We start from the raw sequence: 26,238 nt of genomic DNA on the forward strand, positions 1-26,238 counted from the left end.
TGTGCAAGTGTCCAAAGGATGAGAAGATTTTTCCAGAAGGAAGAAGAGGAGGATTTTTCTCTCTTCTTTTTCTCTTTATTTTGTTTTGTTGTTTTTGTTTGTTTGTTTGTTTGTTTTAGCTTAGCATCCTGTACGGATTCCAGTTAAGTGGAAGAAGCAAGATAGTACATATACAGTTTTTAAAAAGTGCAGAGATTCTAGCTTTAAAGCACAGTGTTTCTGCATACTTCAGTGAGTTATGCTGTACCAGACAGACATTACGTTCTTCTAAAAATGTAAAGATAAATGGTGTTGCTTCCTACTCGGTTTTCTATGCGTCTATACCACTTGCCACTTTTAATTCTGAGTATGAAACAAGCGCTGGATCTCGTTTGCACAGCTTTTTCTGAACAATTTAAATCTACTGATCTAGCTATTACATGAGACCACAGAATAGATCTTCAGACATCATTACAGAACACAAGATCTTGTCACTAAGTTCTAGGAGGATTCTGTTGCCATCAGTAGGGTGAGCAACACTTCAGTTTCATCTCATTATTGGTCTGAAGACACACGGCTCAAGTACAGATGACCCTCCATAAGAATGCAATTTCCAACTTCTTCTCTACAATTTATTTAAAACCAGCCATTTTAACAGTTGACTTCACTTGTGAGAAGAAGTTTACAATCTGTTCAGAGTGAAGACTGAAGTTCTTCATGTGTTTTGCATAGCTTGCTGAAGAGTCAGTTTGAGATGGGAAATAGCTTTTGTTCTCTACCAGATGCAACTAGTGTTGGAACAAATAATCTGGTGAAAAATGAAACACTGCAGCCCACCACAAAACCTCACATTCAGCTCTATTTCTGTTATTTCCTGAGAACTCTTTTTAATATCTGTGTTGTTTCTACTGCAGCCAGTAAAACAAGAATTAGTCTCATCATTACTGAGCCTTGTTAGTTTCATAAAGTACAGCAGATTTTATTAAAAACAACAAAATCAATCTTGAAACAGCAAATTAAAGTCTTTTGCTTCCCTCTTTTTTTAGTTCTCTGTTCTTGTTACATAGATAATTGTAAGATTACGAGTGAGCCTGATTAGTCTACAATTCAAGTTCAAACTCTTTAGGATGTCCATGTATGAAAAAGGCTCCATCTGGGACTGATGGGGGTTGCAGGTATTGTACCTTAGAGATTTCTAAACAGATGAGTATATGTCTGTGACTTGTGCATCTCTGTTAAGGACTCTTAGTGCTCTTTCTGCAGATTGCTTTCATCATTTACATGCTCAAAGAGTTCCTTAGAAGTTTTTAAAAATTGTTGTTACATCCAAGTTTTGATTTACAGTGTAAAATCTATGCTAAGATATTTTGGAAAGATCTATGATTTGTGTTGTATCAATCTATTGGAGATACGATGGGGACATTTAATGTGATTAATTAATGGCAATGATTTAAAACACATAGAAGGAAAAAAAAATGTCTTGCGTGGTAGGGTTATGCTACCAGTAGTAATAGTATAATGACGCTTCTGATGTTTGAAATTTAATTCTCAATGGTTAATAAGCAGGGGAAAAAAGACACAATATATTTTCCAAATAGGTTATCAATTTGTCTTAATTACAACCTTGATAATTTGAATTAATGATATGCATTTTATATCTGAATGGAGTTAGAATTGTATTCCCAGCCTATTCAATCTGTAAGACCAATATAAATTACACTTTTAACATTTAAATATTATGTTGCCTTTGTTTGTGTGAGGCTTTATGGAATCCCTTCAATAATCCTTCTGAGCTGTCCTGATTTCAGCCAAAACAGTGTTACTAGCACACCAGTGTTTTGGTTGTTGTTTTGGCTGACTGATGGGAGCACACCTGGGACTGGGAGTTGAAGAGCCACTACCATGATGACAGAGCAGCAGGGAATGAAGTAGAGACAGAACAGCAAGGCTGATTTGGGCTAGGGATTATTCCATAATACATGATATCACAAGGAAGGTCTTAAGGTTGTGGGGAGTTAGCTGCTAACTCTAAATACTGCTAGCTATTTACTTCATGTACCAGGAGGTTTTTTTTTCCCCAGTATTAGCTGCTACATCACCGTCCCAAGGATCAAGACTGACTGGCTTGTGGTTCTCTGATTCCTCCTTCTTATCCTTCTTGAAGATGAGAGTGATGTTTGCTTTTCCCCAGTCTTTGGACGCTTGCCTCACTTGCCAGAATTCAGTAAAGACTGCCTTACAATCACATCTGCCAGATCCCTTAACACTTATGATTGCATTTCATCAGGGTTCATGGAGTTAGGAATGCCCAGTTTGCTCAAGTAGTTTCTGCCTGATTCTCCCATTTCCTTCAGGAGAGGGACCACATTTTCCCTAGTCTTTCTTTTTGTCACTGATGTATCTGTAGATTTTCTTGTTCCCTTGAATGTCCATGGACAGATTCATTTCTATCTGGGCTTTTGTTTTCCTAACTTGGTCCCAGGCTTCTTGGACAGTTTCTGTGTGTTCCTTTCATCCTATATGTCCTCTCTTCCACCCTCAGTATGTTTTCTTTTTGTGTTTGGTTCTGTCCAGGAACTTTTTGTTCATCCATACAGGCCTCCTGATGCTTTTACCTGACCTCCTCTTGGTTGGGATTAATTGCTCCTGAGATTAGAGGATGTAATCCTTTAATACCAACCAACTTCCTCGAACCTTTCTTCCCCCCAGGGCAATGGGATACCATTGTACTATATGAAGCAGATCACTTATGAGGCCAAAGTGTTCTCCTGAAGTCCAGGGTGGTAGGCTTGCCATGCACTCACCTCATTGCCCTAAAGATCTTTAATTCCACTGTTTTGTGATAACTGCAGACAAGACTTCATAGGCGAGAACAAAGTGTAGCACAGAACCTCTCCTTGGCTTCTCTGTTACTTGAAGAAGAAAGTTGTCATCATCAATGCATTCCATGAATCTCCTAGAGAGCTCATACGCTCCTGTGCTGATATTCCAACAGATATGTTTGGAGCAACCCATGTATTTATGAAGTAAATTTGTTGTGTTCCTCTTTTCACATCTTTCTGTTTATGCTTATAGCCCGTTTAAAGGGATTTATGAGCTGAAACCCACTTGATATGAACTCCAGCACCTTGTAGAGCATTTATTTTTCAGAATTTTCCTAGGAAGTTGAGAGTGATGGAGAGGTATAGCTGGGCTTCATGGATCTGATGCACCTCTACTTCTGTCAGTTTTATGATCTTTTAATTTTATTGATTCTGGTGAACCTACACTTATCTTCCTTCATTAGCAGCAACTCAGAGGAGTTTATCCCTTGCAGCAAGCATATTCACTGACAGAAAAAAAGAAAAAAAGAAAAAAAAACAGAGACACCATGTAGTAACATCTTCATTTTGCCATACTGTCAAGATAGGTCTCACATTTATTAGTTTTACACATTTAAAAGTAGGCTATTTCATAGCCTTAAATGGGAAATTGCTTTTGTACAGTGATGAAGAAACTTTATTTCCCTGAATTACTACCGGAACTCTATGGTAAAAGCATGTACTTAGAGTTATAGCAACCTGGAGTTGCTAAGTTCTTTTCATCTTTCAGTTACACTGCTTTTTTAGAGATAGCCAGCAGCTGTGTGTATTTGGGATAACTTAATCTTTGTATCAGTCAGAAAGTAAAACTGGATTAAGAACATTTGTTTGCCTCCATGAGGAAAAACATCAACAACCTAAGGGCAGTTGTCTTTTTCCATCTTTTGGCTAACAATCTGGAGCTGGAAAGAATATTCTGTAAACTCTGTTTCTGAACCATTTATTTTTCTACAGCCATTAAAATTCTAACACTAGGAAAGAAATACCTCCCCTTAGCTGTTCAGTTAAGCAGTTCTTCTGAGGAGAAATAGAACTCATGAGGAAATTCATCAAAGAATATGCTGTAGAATTCTACATGGTTGGAAAGTGTTTAACTTTTGTATTACTCCTAACTCTTTCTCCCTTACTCTGCTTCCCTCATCTAATTTTTGTTGAGAAAGGCTTATCCCATCAAGTCATGCTCAAGCCCACTGTCATGGCATAGGAAATGGTGAACTTCAAAATACATTAATAGTTACTTTATCAGATGTTTAGATTACTAGATTTTCTGCCAATGCTGCTACTGTTAAAGAAGTTTGTGTTTTGTACTAAAACTTCAAATGACATTTTTCTTTTTTCTTCTTTTGGTACTTCTTTATACTTTGTTTTAGAACTCAGCAACTTTCAGATTTTAGCATGATGTGGACTTGGTCATCTCAGTTTGATCTGTATTATTCAGGTGATTAAACTTTTAAAAGACTGTACCATTTTTTGCTACTCTTTCTGTTTTTTCATTCTTCTGTACTTTTCCCATGATCATTAAAGCTCAGATCACTGTTCTGTTCTGCTGTGTCTGCTCTGTTTCTTACCGCTTAAAGTTTTTGATATGACGTGAGAGAATGTCAAGATGAGTGAGAAAGTAATCTGTTGAGATTTTTCTCCTCCTATTCTTTCCATTAAGAATATAACTGATTTTTTTTTCTTTTAATACTTGAATGCATTGTGCTTGAAATTGTGTATCTGGCAATCAAGGCAGCTGTAGTGAGTTTTACCTTTAGCTTGAAATATTTTGATGTTTTGATTTATTCTGAATATCCTTAAAAGTACATTGTTGTTTTTGACCAACTACCAACTACCAAGAAAGCAAATGCATTATTTTCTGCATGTTAGTTTTACTGGCTTGAAGAACAGAAATTTGTTTCCCCCGTGTGTTTCAGTTTTTTGGTTCTATTTTTCCTATCTTTCAAAACAAATCACGAGTGTAAGACCTGTCCCTCTCCTTGTTCTTTCCTCTGTAGCCATTTTTCCTCACTTACACCTATACTCTATAGAATCATAGAATTACTCATGTTGGAAAAGACCTCAAAGATCATCAAGTCCAACCGCAACCTGACCATTCTACTGTAACAACCCTCCCCTAAATCATGTCCCTGAGCACCACATCCAAATGGTTTTTAAACACACCCAGGGATGGTGACCCAACCACCTCCCTGAGGAGTCTATTCCAGTGTTTAACAACCCTTTCTGTAAAGAAGTTTTTCCTGATATCCAACGCAAGCCTTCCCTGGTGCAACTTGAGGACATTTCTCTTCATCCTGTCACCAGCGAGATCATCCCCTCTCTCACTGCAATCACCTGTCAGATATTTGAAGAGAGCAATAAGATCTCCCCTCACTGAAGTCTTGTGTTCTGCTGACTTGTCCTTTACTAGATGTATTGATTGTTTTTGCTTCCTTATAGTAACCTTTACCAATTGTCTGATTTAAGTTTTCGTTTGTTGGTTTTGGTTTTTATTTATTTATTTTTTATTATTCTGTCAAGATCTTTTCCTTGCTATATTCTACTTGCATTTTCTTACAGGACTTAATGAACTTGAATGACTGCTAAACCTATGACTTGTCAAATCTTTATCTTTTTAAACACTATAGGTATTCTTTGGTTTGATAGATCTTCTATTTTTACCTGTTACATATTTCACTGATCTTTTTTTTTTTTTCAGCATTTGAAAAGCTCATTTGAAAGAAACATTGAATCACAATGTGTTCCTGTGTCACCTTTTCTTCTGCATCATCTTCTCCTTTGGCATCTTACTATTACGTCTTACTCCATTCCCCTGCAAAGCTGCCTAGTCTACCTGAGCTTTCCAATTATTTGCTGTTAATCACTGGCTACAATTAGCCATCTGAATTCAACATGGTCTCTTACTTTGATCAAGTGTCTCCATATACCATCAGCTAGAATTTGTTATGCAGTGTCACAATTATTAAAAATGTTGCTGTTTTGTGTTTACACTCAGGTAATATGTAGAGAGCTAGAGATATATTTCTGTTGCGGAAAAAAAAGTGGAAATGGGAGATGGCTTGGAATAGTTCATAATTTAATGAGTGTCTACTTTTACTAAATTGACTTTAGACCCTGTAATAAACAAGTAACGTCTTACAGATTTATTTATTCATTTATTTATTAGCAATAACAAAGATTCTCTTCATTCATATATAACAACCCTTTGCATTCAAGTCACATTAAAATTTGAGGATTTTTTTTTCAGCTCTGCTTTCCCTCCTGCATCTGAGACCAGCAAAACATCTCACCCTTATGGACATCTGAAATAAAATCAGTCTTAGTAGCAGATCACTTGCAAGAATTGCTAAAAATTTGATGAAATTTTAGAGTGAATATAAAATCAGGTTAAGCAAACATTTCCTTTATTTTAAGAGCTAATTAATTGATTTCAAACAAACAAACAAATAAAAAAGTTATCCAACCTTAGACGTGGTAGAAGAATTACAAACAAACAAATAAATAAAAAGTAATGTTGCATAAAAAAATAATTGTATAACATAATATATGTGACATTTTCTGCACATAAAATGATTTGTGTTCAATTATCATTCACATCAAAACAATCCTAAATTCCAAAGAAAATGTGGGCAGTATTAAAAAAGCTTATCAACAGTACTCATTATAATATTACGTCTGAGCTGTTCAAATGGCAGAATCTGACAAGAAGATTTATGATTTGAATTAAAGAGCAGTAGACAGAGTTCAAGGTAAAACAAGTACAAAAGAAACATGCTATGTCAGTTAAATTTCTTCAGGAAATACAGAGGCATTTTAGACATTCCTGGAACAAAGCATACATATGTAGATATATATTAACATAGTTGCAGAACTATATAGGGGCAGGTATTACTTGTATTGACAAAGTTCACAATGTCAAGACTTGAATTTATTCTGAAAAAATCTGAAAGTCACTTCAAGAAAAAAATAAATGAACACTCATATATCTCTAGAAACAAAACTAAATGGAAAAGTTACTTCTGAAAATGCTTGGTTTTTCCTTTTCTCCAAATTGTTGGAATTCTCTTCCCATTCTGCCTTTGTCTCATCTGAAAATAAAATAAAAGAAAATTGTATGCATCAGGAGTTTAACCACTTCTGTATTTACTAGAAAGATACTTTGTTTTCTGTGCAAGTCAACCATATTTTAATGACAAAGGCATGGCTCTTGATATATAAATAAAGACAAGTTATTGTCCTTGTAGACTTTTTTTTTTTTTCCTCTTCAGGATATGAAGATCCTTAATGCTGTATTTTATTTTATTCCAGCTATTTATGAGCTCTCTTGTGAAGCGTACAAACACTTGGGCAAAACTTCAAATTACTACTGGATAGATCCAGACGGAAGTGGAGCACTGGGACCTTTGAAAGTTTACTGCAACATGACAGGTAACTGTGCTGTACTTGTTAATTCACATTTATTTATTTATTTATTTATTTATTTATTTATTTATTTATTTATTAGCATCAAGAAAAGTAGGATTTTTCATGATTCTTGTTACTAGTCAAAAGAAAAATAATTGCTAAGAAATTTTTGTGGGAAAGGTTAGGGTCATCAAAAATGTAGACATCATCCATTATAGTCTGATAAAGGCAGTAACTTCCTCATTTCATAAGCTTTTTGAACCAAAGCTATTAATTTTAATATCTTCAGTGCTGCACCATTTAAAATATGCATAGATATATGTAACCATTTATCAATGCTACTGTTTTTGTAAACTGTATGTTTTTGTATTTTTTTTACATTTTATTTTAGCAAAGTTTTTGATACTGTTTCTCACAGTACCCTACTGGATGTAGGGTATGTCCAGCATGTGGCTAGATACATAATGTGGTCGGTGAACTCTGACTGTAAAGGTCAGCCTATAAAGGCAGTACAGTTAATGGAGTTCCACCAGGATGGCGGCCAGTATTAATGGGTTTCCACAGGGCTTCATTTTAGCACCAGCCTTTTTAATGTTTTCTGTAGTGGCTTGGATAGAGGACTTGAAGGTACACTTAGTAAGTTTATGGATGACACTGAATTGCTGACCCCCACAAAACTGGAGAGGCTTTGCAGAGATGTCTTGTCAAATTGGAGAGCTGAACAATTCCAAAATACATGAAGTTTGAAAAGGGCAAGAGCAGAATTCTGCACACGGGATGAGGGAACTCTACGTACAGGCAGAGGGATGAGCTCCATGGAAACTACATGGGGTCCTGGTTGATGGAAGTTGAAGATGAATCAGCAATGGACCGTGTCCGCTAAAAGGGCCAATCATACTCCATGTTGCATCAGGCCCATCACTACCAGCCAACTGACGGAACGGATTTTTCCACTATGTTCTGCATGGGTGCAGTCTTACCTCAAGCACTGCATGCAGGTTTGGACAACTTGATATACACACCTAAAACTGTTACAGAACACCTAAAGGAGAACTATGAAGATGGTGAAAGATTTAGAACACAATTTAAATATCTTGGTTTGTTCATTCTAGAGAAGAGGAGACTGATAGCCTCATGCAGCTTACAGCTTTCTCATGAGGGAAGCAGAGGAGCAGGAACTGAGCACTTCTCTCTGATGGCACAAGAGAATGACATGGAGCTGCATCAAGGGAGGGTCAGACTGGGTGTTAGGAAAAGGTTCCCCACCAGGAGTATGGTCCAGCACTAGAACAGGCTGCCTGGGGCAGCAATCATTGCACCAAACCTGCTGGAGTTCAAGAAGAATTTGGATAATGCTATGAGACACAGAGTTTTATCTTGTGTGGTCCTGTGTGCAGCAAGGGTTTGGACTCAGTAATTCTTGTAGATCTCTTCCAGCTTGGTATATTATATGATTCTATGATCCTATGATGCTATGTTTGTTGAAAACCAGTTCAGTAATATCTGTGGTTCATCCAAAGTTAACTTTCTCAGAATGTCATATTACTTTTTTTTCTGTCATACTTTTTCACATTACTTTTTCTATTATTGACTTTCCACACCTACAGGAGAAACAAAATATGAGTTTTCTTGTATGTCTCTTTTTCATGTATTTACCTTGTGTTAGAATGATTTATCTTATGTCATTTCCAAGACTGTAGTATAAAACTTCACCAAATCATTTAAGTTTCTGTTTTGTTGTGTGAGTCTTGGATTTTGTTTTGTTTGTCAATTTGTTTTTGATTGTTTTTGTTAGTTTGGTGTGTGTTTTTGTTTTGTTTTTTGTTGGTTTGTTGCTTTTTTTTCTGCTTTTAATACTGGTTTTGTGTGGACAATTTCTCATTTGGGCATTCTCATTTGAGCTCAGTTGACATCTCAGTTGACATGCTGAGGCAGAAAGTTGTGATAATGAAAAATGAAAATGGGTTAATTTTTTTGCTCTGGGAGTATATTATTTATTTGTTCTGTTAATGCATGGCAATCATCTCAGCACTTCCACTGATTTCAAATTTAGGGCTGCTGATAAAACAGATCTGTCCCCTGACTTTCCCCAAATGTCAGCACAATAAGCTTGAATTTTAATCTATTTGCATTGGAAATCTGTCATACTGGTGAGACTTGGACTTCAATATATGCAGCTTGAATATGAAGGTGCTATTAGAGGTTGAAACAGTAACTTTGCTTTTCTAGGGGTCACATCTCATATGCATCTCTTTTCAGAAACCTGTATCACTTTGGGTTTGTGGGTGTTTTATTCTTAATCCAGTTTGACCAGGGGAGAGAGATTGTCATCAGCAGGGGGAGATACTTGAAGAGGGATGCAAGGCATGTACAAAAGACTCCAGAGCAAGTGCCTGTAGGAGACCAGATATTACCATTGTTTCATATTACCATTAATTCCTATGTTCGAATAATAAATGTGTATGTAAGAAAGGAATCTGACCTAAGCTCTGTGACTGGCATAAATTGTTCTGTGTCTGGAGAAATAGGTCAGACAATTTGTACTGAGACAGATGTGTAAAGGCAGTCTTTCAGATAAGTAGATCCTGACCCTCTTAGAGCTTTTAAAATCACAACTAGCACTTTGAACTGTATTGGTAACTAATCAGACAGGCACTGGAAGGAGCAACACCAAGAACTGCTGATATATTATAGTGATTTCTATCAAAAATATACTATAAATATATATATATATAATATTCTATAAATTCTGTGTTAAGCACTAGCTGTGGCTTTTGACTACTCTTCAAGAATAATTTTTTAAAGTGAAAATAAACTGTGGTTGTGGCATCAGACACAAAAAAAGAAGTGTACATATCCAGTACTGTGTTGTTGCTTATATATTTTAAATGTAAGCAAACAGTAGAATATATAAATAGCTTCTGCAAAACTGAGGGGAAAAAGAAAATATAAACAAATAAGAAATTGAAAGTAATCATTTCGTTTTCCTAAAGTTTCTCACTTAGAATCATAGAATCATAGAATTGCTCAGGTTGGAAAAGACCTCAAAGATCCAGTCCAACCACAACCTAACCTAACAACCCTCCACTAAGTCATGTCACTGAGCACCACATCCAAATGGTTTTTAAACACATCCAGGGATGGTGACTCAACCACCTCCCTGGGCAGCCCATTGCAGTGTTAAACAACCCTTTCTGGAAAGAAATATTTCCTGATATCCAATCTAAACTCACTCTGGTACAACTTGAGGCCATTTCCCCTCGTCCTGTCACCTGTCACCAGTGAGAAGAGACCCACCCTGACTGCAATCACTTGTCAGATATTTGAAGAGAGCAGAACAGAACATTTATCAGTTATTTATTTATACTGGTCTTGAAGATATTATGCCTCTGCGGTGTGGCTTTAATCTCACTTCATTATCCAAATAGCTGCAAGCATAGTGACTCCAGTTGAGTGGTACTTGCCCTATCTCCTTTCTAATACAGACATTTTCCTAAGGCTGTATATCTTCAAATACTTCAGCACAAGGATATGAACCTGTTGGAGCAGATACAGAGGAGAACCACAGAAATAATCAGAGGGATGGAGAATGTCTCCTATGAAAAAGGCTGAAGGACTGGGCATTTTAACTTGGAGAAGATAAGTTTCCAGGGAGGACTTCATGTAACTTTTAAGAAAAACAGAAAGAGACTTTTTTCAAGGGCTTAAAGCGATAGGACAATAATTGCAAATGATTCATTAGGTTCAGGTGGACATTTCTAATATAAAGAAATATTTTCCTATGTTTTCTTTCCCCTTAAGATTTTGTCCTTAAGCAACACTTCAAATAGTGTCTTTTCAGTGTGACAATATTCAGAGCTGGTTATCTCTAACTACTTGTACTTACTTTTCTGACAGTAGGACTAGGAAGTAAACAACTTACCCTCTGCTGGTATTTCTTCTTCTGTCATTTTGTTCAGTACTGAAATCAACGTAACTAAAGTAACACAGAGCTGATTAAACGAAACAATTCTAAAAATCCTAACCAGCGTTAGGGTGCAGTGCTGCACACTAATGCATAATTCTCTAAATTAGTTTACCAGACAGGGCAGGTTAACTGTGCTTTCACTATTGCTGTTAAAACTTTTGCAATTCTTTCTCCTTTTTGTTTTCTCTGGTAAATGCTTCTTAAGAAGAAATGATTCAGTAATGAATAAGCTGCAGCAGACATCCATCTTGATCTCTATTTACATAGAGAGGGAAAGTACTTGTTGTGGAGATCTCCTGCACAGGCAAGAGTTGTGCAGAATGGCTCTCTGTTCCAAGGACTAACAAGTCAAGTTAATGCAGATTACAGAAGAGTGTGAATTTACAGTGTTACAGAAAGTTTATGTGAACACTGTCTTTAAACACTCCTAATAAATTTCAGGATTATATATGTGCTTACAATTTATCACTTAGAATCACTCTTGGTACTTGTCTACAAAAGAAAACAAGCATGTAGCGATTATAATGGGAATTTACAGTAGATATGATATTTTTCCCCTGGTTCCAGATTGGAGACTTGAGTACAGTTCTTAGGGCTAGTATGCTGTAAATTCACCTCTATCTCTGTTGCTCCTGGCAGGAGACAGGTAGAACTGAACGTTTTTTTCATTTGTTTCTTCTGAATGTTGGATTTTTCTTATCTTAAAACCATTTGCTATATTAGTGAGATGAGAGAAATTGAATTTCTATCAACAGTAACTTTACTGCAAAAACAGATACTTCAAAATCTAAAGTGAGATTGTCAAAATACTCAATGCAATGATCATTTTTCATTTTTATAAAACAACTTTAACTCCTTTTAACTCTATAGCTGAAATAGTTTCAAACTACTACATGTATTTTGAAAGTTATATATATGTGTCTATGCGTAAATATATATATTGTACATACACATACAAATGGGGAAATATCTATTAAAAATATTAGGGAGGAGGGAGAAAAAGATATTTTGTGCTCTAATTTTTTTCCACATCATCTGTGTAATTCAGATCTTCTGTCTACAACAGTGTTGCAAAGAATGTTTAGTTTAATGACACAGCTAGTGTTGTGGTACCAAACCACACAATTCAAAAGAAATTGAAACACCAAGTATGTTCCTATCAAAAAATAAAATTGGAGATTTCACTTTTTTATGGGTTGTCCTGTATAGTTTTTGTGTGATTTGTGGCGTAGCATATTGTACAGCACATTGGAGTATTCTAATTGAAGTGACAAATGAAAGGATGATGTTAAAAATCATGATGTCTAGTAAAGAGACAGCTTTCTCCAGGCTGACAAGTGAGAAGAAAAGACACTCATGAGTACTGAATGCAGTTGTCAGGCGGTAGTTACTAATCCAAAAGGGCCTGCAGGCATCAATTCTTAATTAATATGAAGCACACAAAAGTAGAGAAGATGGAAATAATTTTTATTGCATCTTCAAATAATTTCACCTTGACAGAAATGCTTGTGTTTAATAGTCCAGTCTCAAGCAGAATTCGCTATGAATCACAGTTTCTCAAGCTTTTCCAAGAGCAGGTCATCTTAAGAATAAGGTGCACAAGACCGGAGAGACACAACAGTTTATATTTCCTACACCCTGGCATGAATTCTCCCCCATTTCCTCATTAGTTGAGTACTCCAGGGTTCACAGTCTACCCAACAATTCTAATTCCCTTAGCAGATGTTCCACTCCTGTTTACTGCATGGTTAACCCCATCCTATTCTCCAGTTCTTGCTAGTCTTTACCTACTGTGGTATGCTGGGATAACTTTTCGTAGTCAATCTTTCCCTCTATTTATCATTCAAACCATGAAACTGGTTTGTACCAGTACATGTCCTCATGTTACTCAAAAATGCAGTTCTTCTATTTGCAAGTAGGAATTCATCTTGTGTCTGAGTTCCATGGCACCTGTTTGGACCTCTTTGGAGTCATAACATCTTATTGTTATGCAAAAATAACATTTCTTTCCCCACAACCTTGCCTTTGTCATAAATATTGTTTTACACTTATAAGTAGTTTCTGGCTACTCATCTTTTTGTTCATTCTGAAAGCTAAACGTGCACCACTAGTTTAAAAGAGTTACAGATGTGAGAATTACCAGCAATTTAGTACTGTTCATCATCATAGATCACTTATCCTAACTCCTCTTCCTTGTAAGTTCATGCAAAATGCACGTATCAGAGAGGAAGAGACTTGGATATAACTATAGTCAACTAGAAACATTTTGGGTAAGGAGCAAGTAGCCAAAACTGTGTTAGTGATCAAGACAGTCATCTAGAAGTAATGCAGTCAGCTTGAGGATTGGATCTTCTAGAGTGACAATTCTAGAGGTAGAACATATTAATATTTTGTCAAAGGCCAAGACTAATTTTAATTCAGCTACATTGTATGTCTTTTACTAATTCTTGTCTATTCTTTTTCCTTTCTAAATTTCAGAGGATAAAGTATGGACAACTGTGTATCATGATCTGCAAATGCAGACATCTGTTGGAGGCAACAGTCTAGAAAAAGTATCTGTGCTGCAGCTAAATTACAGTGCAACGATGGACCAGATTTCTGCCATTACCAGTAGTGCTGAATACTGTGAGCAGTTTATCTCATATTCTTGCAAGATGTCCCGGCTGCTGAACACACCAGGTAGGTGGAGAATGGGTTAAATGAAGTCTTAAACACCTTTATCTGAACAGAATATCAAGTTCTGCATTTAGACCTCTCCACTCAGTGAAAATATTTCTTTGTTCTCCTTCACTGAGCTAAATAATTGAAAATCCACATGGAATTATTTTCTTAGGAAAGTCTTCCTTCATACTTGCTACTAAAATGAATTTTGTTGCTTTACAGATCTGTGTGTTTTTCAGTCAGATTTGTTGCTCCATAAACAGGTTTTGGTAAATGGGGTAGCTATGGAAGTTAAACCATTAAAGGCACTGAAAAAATTATTTGAATTTTATCCCAGTTATTCACATGTCAGTCTTCATATGCTACAGTTGCCAAAGGCATTTCTGTATAACCCAGTGGAATTTCCCACTGATATATCTGTAATGGTTTCTTAAACCAAGGGTATATGGGGGTGATCCGATGTCTTACACAACATGGAAGTACTGGCATGGTCAGTATATGGTTGTATGAGAAACGCTATGTGCTATTAACTTTGAGTAAATTAACTACAAGTTTCTCATTTTAGTTTGTAGCTTTACTGATAGAGATCTTGCAATAACGTATGTGCCTGCTTACAAAATCTTACCTGTAACTGATAGAGGCAAAAGTACTAGTTGCAGAATCAGTAAGAGCATATAAAGAAGGAAAAAAATTTTAGGAACTCTTTCAATTTGTACCTAGCATGTATCTATGTTCTAATTATGCATGATAGCATTTGACGTTAAATAATTCTTTAATGGAACTTAATGAAGACTGCCTTATACGTGGAAATATGGTGCATTTCTGTGATGGTGAAATGAATTCATTTTGATAGAAAGAGTTAAATACGTTTCAGATTAAGCTAATGGCTGGGTGCTTACAGTGTTGTACTTCACTTCATGACACTTTCCCTCATGAATTTATTTTGGTATTTTTTCTATTGGTGGCACAGATTAGGATTCATTTGGCACGCGTTTGCATGTTATCACTATTTTCTAAGTGTTGTGTTAATTAATAGGTAATTAATGCTTGCTACTGTCTCCTTCTTCCCTTCTGTTTCTGAACTAGAAATACTTCTGCTACTTTGTTGCTATTATTTTCCTTAATTTAGCATAGTGAAAAGTTTATGCAAAGTAAGAAGTTTTTTTTCTTTCTTGACATTTAATTTTAAAAGGATTCTGAGTTTTGTGTATAGCTAGAGGTAACATGATTAGATTCTGCTGATGGATATAAGCTCACTGTTTGCACGTGCTTCAGAAGTGTAGCATATGCATATTTATCTGAGTAAGTCCTTTCAAATTGAATGTACTTAGGGACTTGACCTGGATATAATGTACACAGAGTTTACACAGAGTACAGTGTTAGATTCTACTTACATGAATGTGTACAACTATTATTTCAGTACTAAATTGTACTTGTTAGCATATGCTTATATTGCAGTAAAATAAATACATATTGTAATTGCATGTGTTTGCTTCTGCTTCCAGATTTAAAGTAATTAAGAAATACACAGTTCCATAGGAACTGAAAAGAAAAAAAAAAAAGAAAAAAAAAAAGGATTTTTCAATTCTAAATATTTACACTTTTAACTTCAGGAATGTTTCAGGTGCAATTTGCAGATGTCTCTTTCACCATGTTTTTACCTTTTTGCATGGAAAGAGTAATTACCTTATAAAATCCTTCTAAGCTAGCTTCTCTGACTGAAAACTGAGCTTCTGGAGATATTCTTCAAAGTGTTTCTTTTCTCTGTTTGTTTTTTCTTTTTTAAGTGTGAGTGGGAGAAAGAAGCAGGAAATGAAAGTAATTCTAACTTAGGTAGTAACAAGGAATCACATTACAGTGTTTGCTTAACATCTGTAACTGTACACATTGCACAGCAGTGTTTTGCATGTTAGCAGAGGAGGATAATTCATTTTATTTCTTACCTATGCAGTGTTGGCCACTGTCTATGATGTCTAGGGTAAGGAGAAAAAACTTCACAACTTTCTCTGCTTCTTCTCTCTGTCTTTCTTTATAAATATATACATATATGGTGTTGTTTTGTTTTGTTTTGTTTTGTTTTTTTTCCTGGAGTGTTACCTTACTTTGCTAGAGATATTATGGCAGCCTGTTCATCTCTGAGCACAATTCCAAGTACTTACGTAGCTTCTTCCACCACAGATCTTTCTATATAAATCATTCCAGTATCATACCCACAGAAATAAATGAAAATAAAAAGAAATGTCATATTCCTCAGAAAGTGGAAAGTCCTGTTTGTGTTAAGGCCAGTGATGAAACCTCTACAAACTTCATGGGATCAGGACACCATTTGTGGCTCTTATCAAAAAACTTTTTTCAGTTCAGAACACTTCCTATATATCTTTCATACATTTCGATAGCCAATTAGAATAGACTTGTCTTTTTGTTTTAAATTTCTTCAAGGAGAACAGAGAAAATTGAGGAAACAGAAGAGCAGCTCAGTATTTTCACATTTCATCATCACTTCATAAGCTGATTCCTTCTCAGGAAGAAACTGCTCAGCTAATGTAATTCAAACACAGTCAAGATTTAAGTAGCTTATGATCTATTCATGGCAAGTCATTAAGTAGCCATTAGTGAACTGTATCTTCTCCTGCCACAGTTGTGTGTTTTCTTACAAGGTTGTTGAGGTATATACATGCAGCGTCTGATGCACGGACTCAGATGTAAATGATCCAAATCGCTTATTACAACCCTAAGTTATCAGTGATAAGGGACCTTCCCAATGCCCTGTGGCCATATTCCAGACATTGACCCTGGCTGCTCCTTGAGCATTGTGGAGGCCCCAAAGTGAAGATCCACACGAGTTGTATCCGTATGATCACAGTTCAAAAAATTCAGCACTAGCAAAGCCTTACATGATCTTCCTTGTGGTGAGGAGACATCCTGTATTCCCCCTTCTTTATTAAGAATGGATTTCAATGTTAGATGAGTATGCTCAATGATACCTTGTCCACTGGAAGAGTGAGGAATGCCTGTAATATGTCTAACCCCCCATTCTTGGAGGAAAGTTTGAGTGGCCTTAGAAGTAGATGAAGGTCTGTTATCTGTTTTTGTAGTATGTGGGATCCCCACAGCAACATAAGCAGATAACCAGTGTTTACAGGCTTCACGACTGCGTTCACCTGTATGTGCAGCAGCAAATATGTAGGAAGAATGAATATCTATTGTTACATGTACAAATCTTAGATGCCCAAATTCAGGAACATGAGTGACATCTGTCAGCCTCAGTTCAAGAGGTGCTGTGCCATGGGCATTTGTCCCAGTTTGAGGCAAAGAGCCAATTGCTTTTGTAAGGCTCTCCTATTCTGATGAAAAAATTGATGGGAGAGTTGTCCTTGCTGAAATAATTGAGGGTAGCAAAGGCTTGATCAGCCTTACGGTTGCCCTCAGTTAAAGGAACAGGCAACATAATGTGTGATCGAATATGCATAATGAAATAAGGAAGAGTATGGTGAGAGACATAATGTAAAACTCAGTTGAGCTGTGCAAACAAAGCAGGGTTGTTAACTTCCTTGAGAAAAGATCCTTCAATCCTCTGAATGATACCTGTAGCATACAAAGAGTCAGTTATTATATTAAGCTTTTGTTCTGAAAAAATTTGAAAAGCTTGAGCTACCGCAGCAAGTTCTACGATTTGATGGTGATCCACTGACAACACGTACGTCTGACTGCAGCAGTCGCACGCCAGAGAACCACTGCTCGATGTGTCTTGCTGGAGCCATCTGTAAAGACAGTAACAGCATTAGGTATTGCAACATGTGAAAGTAGAATATAGTATAGAACAGTAAGGGACAGATCACTCAAATTATGCAGTAATTGATGGTTAGGGAGATGGGTGGAGATTTGTCCAGTATAGTCTGCCATAGCAGTTTGTAAAGCAAGCAACTGTGCAAGCATCCAATCTACATCTTTTTTAGTAGCAGGTACGTAGATGCAAGCAGGGTCAAGAGCTCGTAAAACTTGCAGATGATGTTGACCTCGCTGTATTAGCATCGCAAACATTTCCACTCGTGGTGTAACCATTTTTGAAAGTGTATGCGGTAAGAACATCCATTCAAGGATAATAAGAGGATCTTTTCTTGAGGATACCACTGACATAACAAACTGTATGCCTGATGTGAATTTGATATTATAACAGATATAGGAAGTGATAAAGAAACACAATATCTATGTCGATGTTGCAATGATGTTATTACAGAGTCCAAGCACTGTAGCGCTTCTGGTGTGAATTGTCTTTTAGAGGTTAGATCTGGGTCTCCTTTGAGTAGCTGGAAGAGAGGGTGCAGCTCTTGAGTAGTAATACCCAAAAATGGTCACAGCCAATTGATGGTCCCTAATAATTTTTGCAGATCATTTAATGTCTGTACGTGAGGTACTATTTTGAGGATTTGCAGTTGAATGGTGTGAGATGTGATTTTCCATCCTAAATATTTCTGTGGAGAACTAAGCTGTGCCTTTTCTTCTGCTATTTGTAATCAGAACCACAAGATGTTCTTTCTTCTTCTAGAGTTATCCTTGGTTCTCATGCTGTTTATCTTGCTCCACAGCTGCTGCTTTGAAGAATTTTTCTTGTATTCCCACATATACAATTGCACTAAAATAAGTTTTGCTGCTAATTGCAGCTTAAATAGTTTGGTGTTTTGTTTTTTTTTTTTTCTTATAGTGGAAACAGCAGCAAAAAGTCTGCATTTGAGGAAAGCCTTCACATGAATTAATATGCATGTTCTGTTGGAGAGGGGTGTTGGCTGCAGGCACAGAGGTCAAAGAATTCTCATTACCAGGTGTTTGAGAGTAATGTGTGGAAAGCAGTCTGTACAAACTAAAACTTGATTCTTTTATTGTTTATTCTTCTATTCTATTTGATTTTGAGTCTCCATTTCTTCCAATTTATGTATTTTTTTCTTAATCATGCTCTTTCATACAAGCAAAATGACACATACATGCTACAGAAAAAATCATTAACAGTCGTAGGGACTGGGAGTGAATTTAGAAGCCATTGCTTTTCCATTTAGGCTGAGGGAAGTCACTATCAAAATATTCCATGTAAATTAAATCACAAGAGACTTCTGAATACTTAAAGTGAGAATCCCATAAGACCACAAGATAATTTAGGTTGAAAGGGACTGAATGGAGCCGTGAAGTGAAATTTTCTGCAGGTTGAACAAAAATTGTCTAGCAGTGAGTAAAGACAAATGAAAAATTCAATTTTCCTTCCTTAACTTTTTGTTTGGTTGGTTTGTCTCTTCATTCTAGTTGCACAGTCTAAGAGTCCCACAAGGATGTAAGCCTCACTGGCCTTCCCCATGATCTTCATCTATAACTCATAGTTATTCTCTATATTGAGCTCTACATCAGTACATTCCCTAACACAGAAAGGTAAACCACTACCCTTCCTTCTCTGCTCATCTCTTGAAGAGCTCACAGCCCTTCATTTTAGCACTGCAGTCATAAGAATGATTCACCATGTTTTAGTGATGGCAATTAATTCATAATTCTCCTGTCACATCACAGCTTCGAGCTCATCCTGTTTGTTGTCCATGTGGAATGCATTAGTACATGTGGACTTCAGCTGTGCTATTGGTCTCGCCTCTAATCCTGGAATGCCTGATTTTATTCTCCTTCCCCCTTCAAACCTAATTTAAGGCCCTGTCAATGAATCTTAACAATTCCTGGGCTAGAAACCTTTTCCCCCTTAGACCCAGATGAACCCAATCTGTTGCCAGCAGTTCTGGTGCTGAATAAACTGTCCCATGATTAAAATAATAACAATTGCAGTGTCTGATGCACAGACTCAGATGTGAACAATCCAAATCCTCTATTACAAGTTCTCACATCACTTGTATACATTCACAAGTTTCTTTTTTTAGCTTCCCCATCCACTCTTACAACTTTCCCATCCACCTTTACATGTCAACAGAGTATTCCACAAACACTCCTTAACCATGCATGTAGGCACTTATCCAGTCAGAGCCATGAGCCATTCCTTCTGCTTTTTCTCTTCTTCTAGAGTTGTCCTTGGTTCTGATGCTCTTTATCTTGCTTTACAGCTGCTGCTCTGGATAGTTTTTCTTGTATTCCCACAAATAATAATAATAATATATCTTCCAATGGCACCAGCCTCTCATCCACCTGTTGATCAGATGGATTTTCCTGTTCCTCTCTGTATCTTTCCCTGCTACTGAAGTTATCAAGGAAAATAAAACCTGAGCTCCTGCTTCAACTGCCACAATGCCCCAAAGTCTCTCTTGACAGCCCTCAGACTATGCTCTGCAACCTCATTTTTATCTCCCTGAAAGGCCAGAATTGGGTATTGTAGTTTCATTCTCAGACAGACTGACTTAAGAAAATCAGTTAGCAATTTATTTGTGAAACCTCATCCTATGATGAGTCCCTCTTTAGGTATTGGAAGGCAGCTATAAGGTCCCTGTGGAACCTTCTCTTCTTTAGGCTGAAGAACCCCAATTCTCTCAGCTAAAAGCAAGCAAGAGAAAGAGGAAATATGTAGAAGTGAATCAATTTAAAAGGGCATAACAATTAGAATAATTAAAAACACTTGTTTCTTTAGAATTTAAGCTATTTATTTCTGCTGTTGTGCAGTTTTTTTTGTTTGTTTGTTTTGGTTTTTTTTTTACGAAGTTGCCATTTAAATTCTCAACTACTACTGAATATTTACAGTCTATGTAGTAAGTACTTTGAATCCTCTTACCTTCAAAAATATTTTCTTTCTTTTCATGCTGAATTCTTAGAGTTATCTAATACAGAAATCTTAGTTCCATTGTTAGTTTTGACCAGATATTTACTGACTACATTCTTGGGTAAATTTGGATACTAATTCATAAAATTTTGTTCACTAATTTAAAATCAAAATATGGCAGGAAATTAGGCTGATTCTCATTATTAACTTTCTGAGTCATAGGGAAATAATTTTTTTGTTGCTGTTGTTTGTCACTAGTGACAATTCACAAATTTTTATCTTCAGCTAAACTACACTGAAATAAAAGATAGCATCCTTAAAAAAAAAAAAACAACACACTTCTGTATTGCTGACTACTTAAAAATATGAATCAAGTGGGAAAGAAAAAAATTAATAAAAGAAGTTCTTATGATGTAGCACATATATATCTGGTTAGTTTCCATGTCTGGCTTAGATGAAAATTTTGCTTTTATATCGTGATTTAGGTTTTATATAAAAATACTCACAAATGAAAAAGAAATATACTTAAATAAACATGTACTACTTGAAACTTTAACAACAGAATTCACTTTCTTTCATTATACAGAAATACAGTTTTACAAAAAACTGACAGAATAGTTGTACTAGGAAACTCAAATGATAACTAATCTTCAAGAGGAAATGCAATAATATTTAAAGAAGCTTTTACTGGGGGAATGAGATAATTCCTGGAAATGTTTGAACAAATATTACTATAGATTATATATAAAAAAAGAAGAAATATTCTGATCTGTTTGAATTTCTTATGAGAGCAGAAGACATTATAAAAATACTATAGAAATGTATGAGAATGAAAAAAATATGATAAGGTTAAATTAGGGGTTATAAAAAGAACATCTCTCAGTGAAAAAAAAAACAGAGAAAAGATTTCCCTTAAATGCTAAAATAACCTATTTGTCAAAATACATACCTCCTAGTAAAACTCAATAGTCAGAAAAAAATACTTTTTTGTATTGATAATCCAGTGATTATAATCATTTTTTGTATTGCATAGCAGTTTCTTGTACATTAAAATTTTAGTTATAGATTAATAATGTGGTGAGACAATGGAATAAGTAAAGCTAAAGATAACGAGTCTTTTGATTAATACAAGAGGATCATGGTGAAGTTCCTGTATGGAGTTTTTAATGAAATTAGTGTATACTCTGGCCTAATGTGTCCTATTACTATAACTCCACACATGCCCATGTGTATGTTTATGTGCCCCTTTGAAAATCACCAGCAATACCAGTTTTCTTACATTTTTTCAGAGTTTTGACACATTGTTTTTAAATATGCAAGGAATAGAATATAATCCTACATGTTCCAGAATGATAGTAATCCTGGTAATTACCATTTTGTGTCCTAAATTCCCCTTCCAGCAGATTATTTATGAAACAGAAAGAGATAGAGAATTTTGTTAGCTCAATTTTGAATTTATTAAAAAAAAGTTATTTCATATTATTTACAGTTTCAACCCTCTCATACAGACCTAAGCAATCTATTGCTTACTGTATTTTGATAAATTTTTAATACCAGATATAAACTACCAAGATGTCTTGTGATTAGCAGACGTGCTACTCCTTTAGTTTGCGGGATCATGAGTGGTGTACTAAGGGCTTCTTCACAGTGAAATATATCCTTCCTACATCAATTCAGCCTATCCCGACCCTCTGTTGGGTCTTCAAACCCTCACGCAGATCCTGATTTTGTGTCATCTGCGACGTTACTGATGGTGCCTCACTCCTCCTCTACAGACCATCAATGCAGATGTTAAACAGGGCTTGCCCTAATACTGACCCATAGGGAACATCACCAATGTCCAGTCATCAACTGGATTCAACTCCATTCTCCACCACTCACTGGGTCCAGCCATCCAGCCAGGTTTTCACCTAGAAGAAAATAAACCTGCCCAAGACATAAGCTGCTGTCTTTTCTTGGAGAATACTGTGGGAGACAGTGTCAAAGGCTTTACTAAAGTTTAGGTAAACAACAACCACAGCCTTTCCTTCATCCAGTTCAAGAACTAAATTAAGAATTCTTATAACAAAGAATTATTTCATTTTATGTAATGTGAAAATAGATGGAAGATAAGCTATAAGTATTAGCATAGCAGAGCTGAAGTGATTTGCTCATTCGATAAAAGGTTTCAGCTAAATCAGGAAACATGTGGCAGAAGATGGAATCTGAAAATTAGGCAGAAGTGTGAAATAATAAGCCACATTCTACTTCTCAGTGTGGTATAGACTTCCAAACCAAGAGGAACCAAAGAACCCAAACATTCATTTCCAGATTTCTTCACAGAGTATGATAAAAATTAAAAAAAACAAATCTTGAGAGACTTAACACAAGAATATAAACTGAGAACCCAGACAAATAAGTTAATCGAGTTGCATAAATTTTAAAGGGTGATTGTGGGGGAGTCTCTGGACTCCCAGGACACGCTAGAGACATAACAGCACACCAACGTGATTAAAAGCTATTAGTCTGCTTTATTGTTAAGCACTACCCTATTTATACATATTAGCGGAACATTCTGCAAAAACACTCTTCAATCATTCACACAGAAGCTTATCCAGTCAGAGCCATGAGATGTTCTTTGTTCTTCCAAAGGTGTCCTTCATACTGCTTATCTTGCTCTGCAGCTGCTGCTCTGAGCAGCTCCCCCTGCTCCACGGCTCCTGCTCTGAACAGTTTTTTCTTACGTTCCCACAGGTGATGATATTCTAAGACCAAGATGTAATGGGATGATTGATACAATATGTAAGTCATATGTAAGTCGTGATCCTGTTTTATCTGACTGTTGGACAATTCACCCAGAATTATGCTGAAGCCTTGCTGAAATTCAGAAAAATTACATCCACTGCCTTCCATTCATCTATCAACTTTATGACCTTATTGTAGCAGATCAAGTTAATTAAAACTTTCTGCTTCTTATCATATCAGACCTAATGTAGTAGGTAGGAGGTTCAATGCAAATAAATAAAACATGCATTTTCCTATCCAACAGGACTTTATTCTATTTGCTATCGCAAGTTGTTGAGGATTACAAGAGCTCTGATATATACAGTATGCACTTATCACAAATTGTAGGAGAAAAAACCATCAAGGGCAATTAAAGCCCTATCTAATTAGCTGAAACCTCCATCTAACTCATTTATTTTTTCTAAGACAATCTGTTTAAAAAACAAGTGGTGAAGATACCGGCAATGATTGACGTTCCAGAGGTACTGAACCTGTCCACAGCCATTGCAACCATTCTGTTGCTATGGCATAATACATTGCCATATGAATTTACCTTAAGCTTAATCAAAGATGCAGTATTTCATAACATATTGCAAGCCGTGAACATACATTTTAGACTTAGAGTAGGCATGTCTACAGGTATGCCGTGTGTCAGCTACTTTCTTAAAAATGTAATGGTTAGAAGTTTATGTGACATATTTTTTTTCATTTTAACGATCAAATAAATATTTTAGACTGCTGTGTTCTCTGTTTTCACAGAATTGCTGTAGTTTATGACAATTAGAAGAAATGCACCAGCTTTCTTACAACAGGATTCCATAAGCAATCAAAAGAATAAAGTTCTTTTTAAGGGCATGCCTCTACTTATGTGCACCTGGCACTGGCGTCATCTGAGGTTTAACATCTTCTGAGTTGCTGTCAAGTGTGTTAGGACTTGTTTCAAGTGCAATGTGAAATGGTCTAGATGATAGCATTATGGTACCAAGAAATGTTCTTGAGAAATGCTTGGAGTTACTAATATGGATGAATTTTCACTGTCTTTAAGCAGTAAAGATTTTTCTTTCTATTTCTCTTATGTGTGATTGCTCAAGTCCTTTGTACAGTTTGATCAGGTTCAACAGTGCTTCTCTATTTATGTAATTAAGAAATATCCCATCTCATGGAGTAGACTACAAGTGAAAATCTGTAATTTAACATTTGTTAAATAATCTCATCTTGGAAAATGTTTTTGTTAACAGACCCCCAGTGCCACATCTTTGATTAACAATTCTCTTAATTTGGGAACAATGAATCAGGGAATAAAATCTTCAAATAATTACTTTTATTCACCTGAGAAATGCTTCATTTTATAAGAGATATATTGTTTTATAAGGAGATGGAGATACGAAGATAGAGAGGGAAGTGAAAGAACCCAAAGGATCTGAAGTAAAAAACAGTGAGCATGATGGAGATTAAGATTATGCAAGCATGTTTTTAAACACATTTGATAACCAGCCTGAGTACAGACTGGTTTTCCTTGAGCTGCTGAACTCTCTATAAACTCTAAAGGCTTCAGAATGACAGAGATGAAGTATTTTTGCTAATAATTATGACATTGGAGCTTGTACAATTGCAACAACCAACCCACAATCACTTTCCCATTTCCTTTATAGAAATGAAGCAATCAATCAGGTAAGAGCTGGGTCTAATCTGGTCCTTCAGTGGTATGATCTGTGATGTGAAGACTGATCTGTACAGTGAAGACCTTTAGATAATTGTAGTAGGCAACCAGTTCATCTTGAAACATTGAGAATAGGAGAAAAAATGAGCTTTAAATGTTCCATCTGTTTTTGGAAAGTAAACATTTCAAGATGTGGCAGACCACTGTGTAATTAAATAGGGCATCAGTGTCAACCCCTGTAGCAGTTCAATTCCAGATATGATCACCACAGTATAATGGAAAGCTTTTGAAAAATATCATGAATGTCCAACAATGGATAAATTGTCAAATTCTTTTCAGTAGTGCTCTCTTTATTTTTCTTTTGTTGTTTGACAGTTGTCTCTGTGAGGTGGCCCCCAGAAGGAGGAAAGGAAAGGAAGACAATTGGGAGGTTGTCTCTCCATAACTAGTGTATCTTTATGTTAGTGTTCCAGTTGTGATATTAGATTTGTCGATAATACTTTATGTTCATATTTTTAAATTTGAACTCTGGAAAATGTATTTCCCATACAACTTATCTAGCTCTCTGTAAGTACATGCAGATCATACAGACATTTTGACAAGTCACTTTCAGGAACAATTGGGTGAGTTTTGAAGAACAAAACCAATTCAGTGGGTTATATACTTTGAAGAAGTTTTTATCTCTGCCAATTTATCTTTACAGCAGAGCTTTTTTTTCTTTCAGTCCATTTTCTCTTCTTGACCTGAGTTCTTCTGAGAATGAGAGCAATGGCAATGATTTTAAACTGCAGATACTTCTTGCCAAAGTGGAGTACTCAGACTTTGGTAAAAAGGAGTAAAACATCAATTCTGAGAACGTTAAAACTCACCACCAATTTCCCATATAGGTTGATTTCTGACTGCTGTTCATATTGACTATGGAACTGTAGTAGCCAACCTTTGGCACTGACCACAGAAGGAAAAGGAAAATACTGTTTTCCTTGGTTGCTTTCCTTTCCTTCACAAATAAAAATAGCTCCAGCAATGAGTAGCTTTACAAAACTGCTTAAATATGCTAGGAAGTATTAATAATGAAATTAAAATGTTTAATCTCCATTACAGAAAATCAGCATGAATATTTAACAACCATGTTTGTGATATAGGATCTGCAGGTGCAATTTCAGTAACTGATGAATTCAATCATAACCTGGACATTTAGGTAATTTAAATG

General features: G+C 35.9%; 1 protein-coding gene across 1 annotated transcript in view; it reads left to right on the forward strand.

Annotated features, from left to right (window-relative positions):
* Nucleotides 1–26,238, forward strand: part of CNTNAP2 (contactin associated protein 2) — a 634,054-nt gene that overhangs the window by 423,672 nt on the left and 184,144 nt on the right. Inside the window, exons 12-13 of the mRNA XM_052697656.1 lie at nt 7,149–7,268; nt 13,690–13,890. Of these exons, the coding sequence (XP_052553616.1) occupies nt 7,149–7,268; nt 13,690–13,890 (321 nt within the window). The remainder of the gene's footprint in view (nt 1–7,148; nt 7,269–13,689; nt 13,891–26,238) is intronic.

The sequence above is a fragment of the Tympanuchus pallidicinctus genome, unplaced genomic scaffold (assembly GCF_026119805.1).
Source record: "Tympanuchus pallidicinctus isolate F22 unplaced genomic scaffold, pur_lepc_1.0 scaffold31, whole genome shotgun sequence".
Classification (NCBI taxonomy): domain Eukaryota; kingdom Metazoa; phylum Chordata; class Aves; order Galliformes; family Phasianidae; genus Tympanuchus; species Tympanuchus pallidicinctus.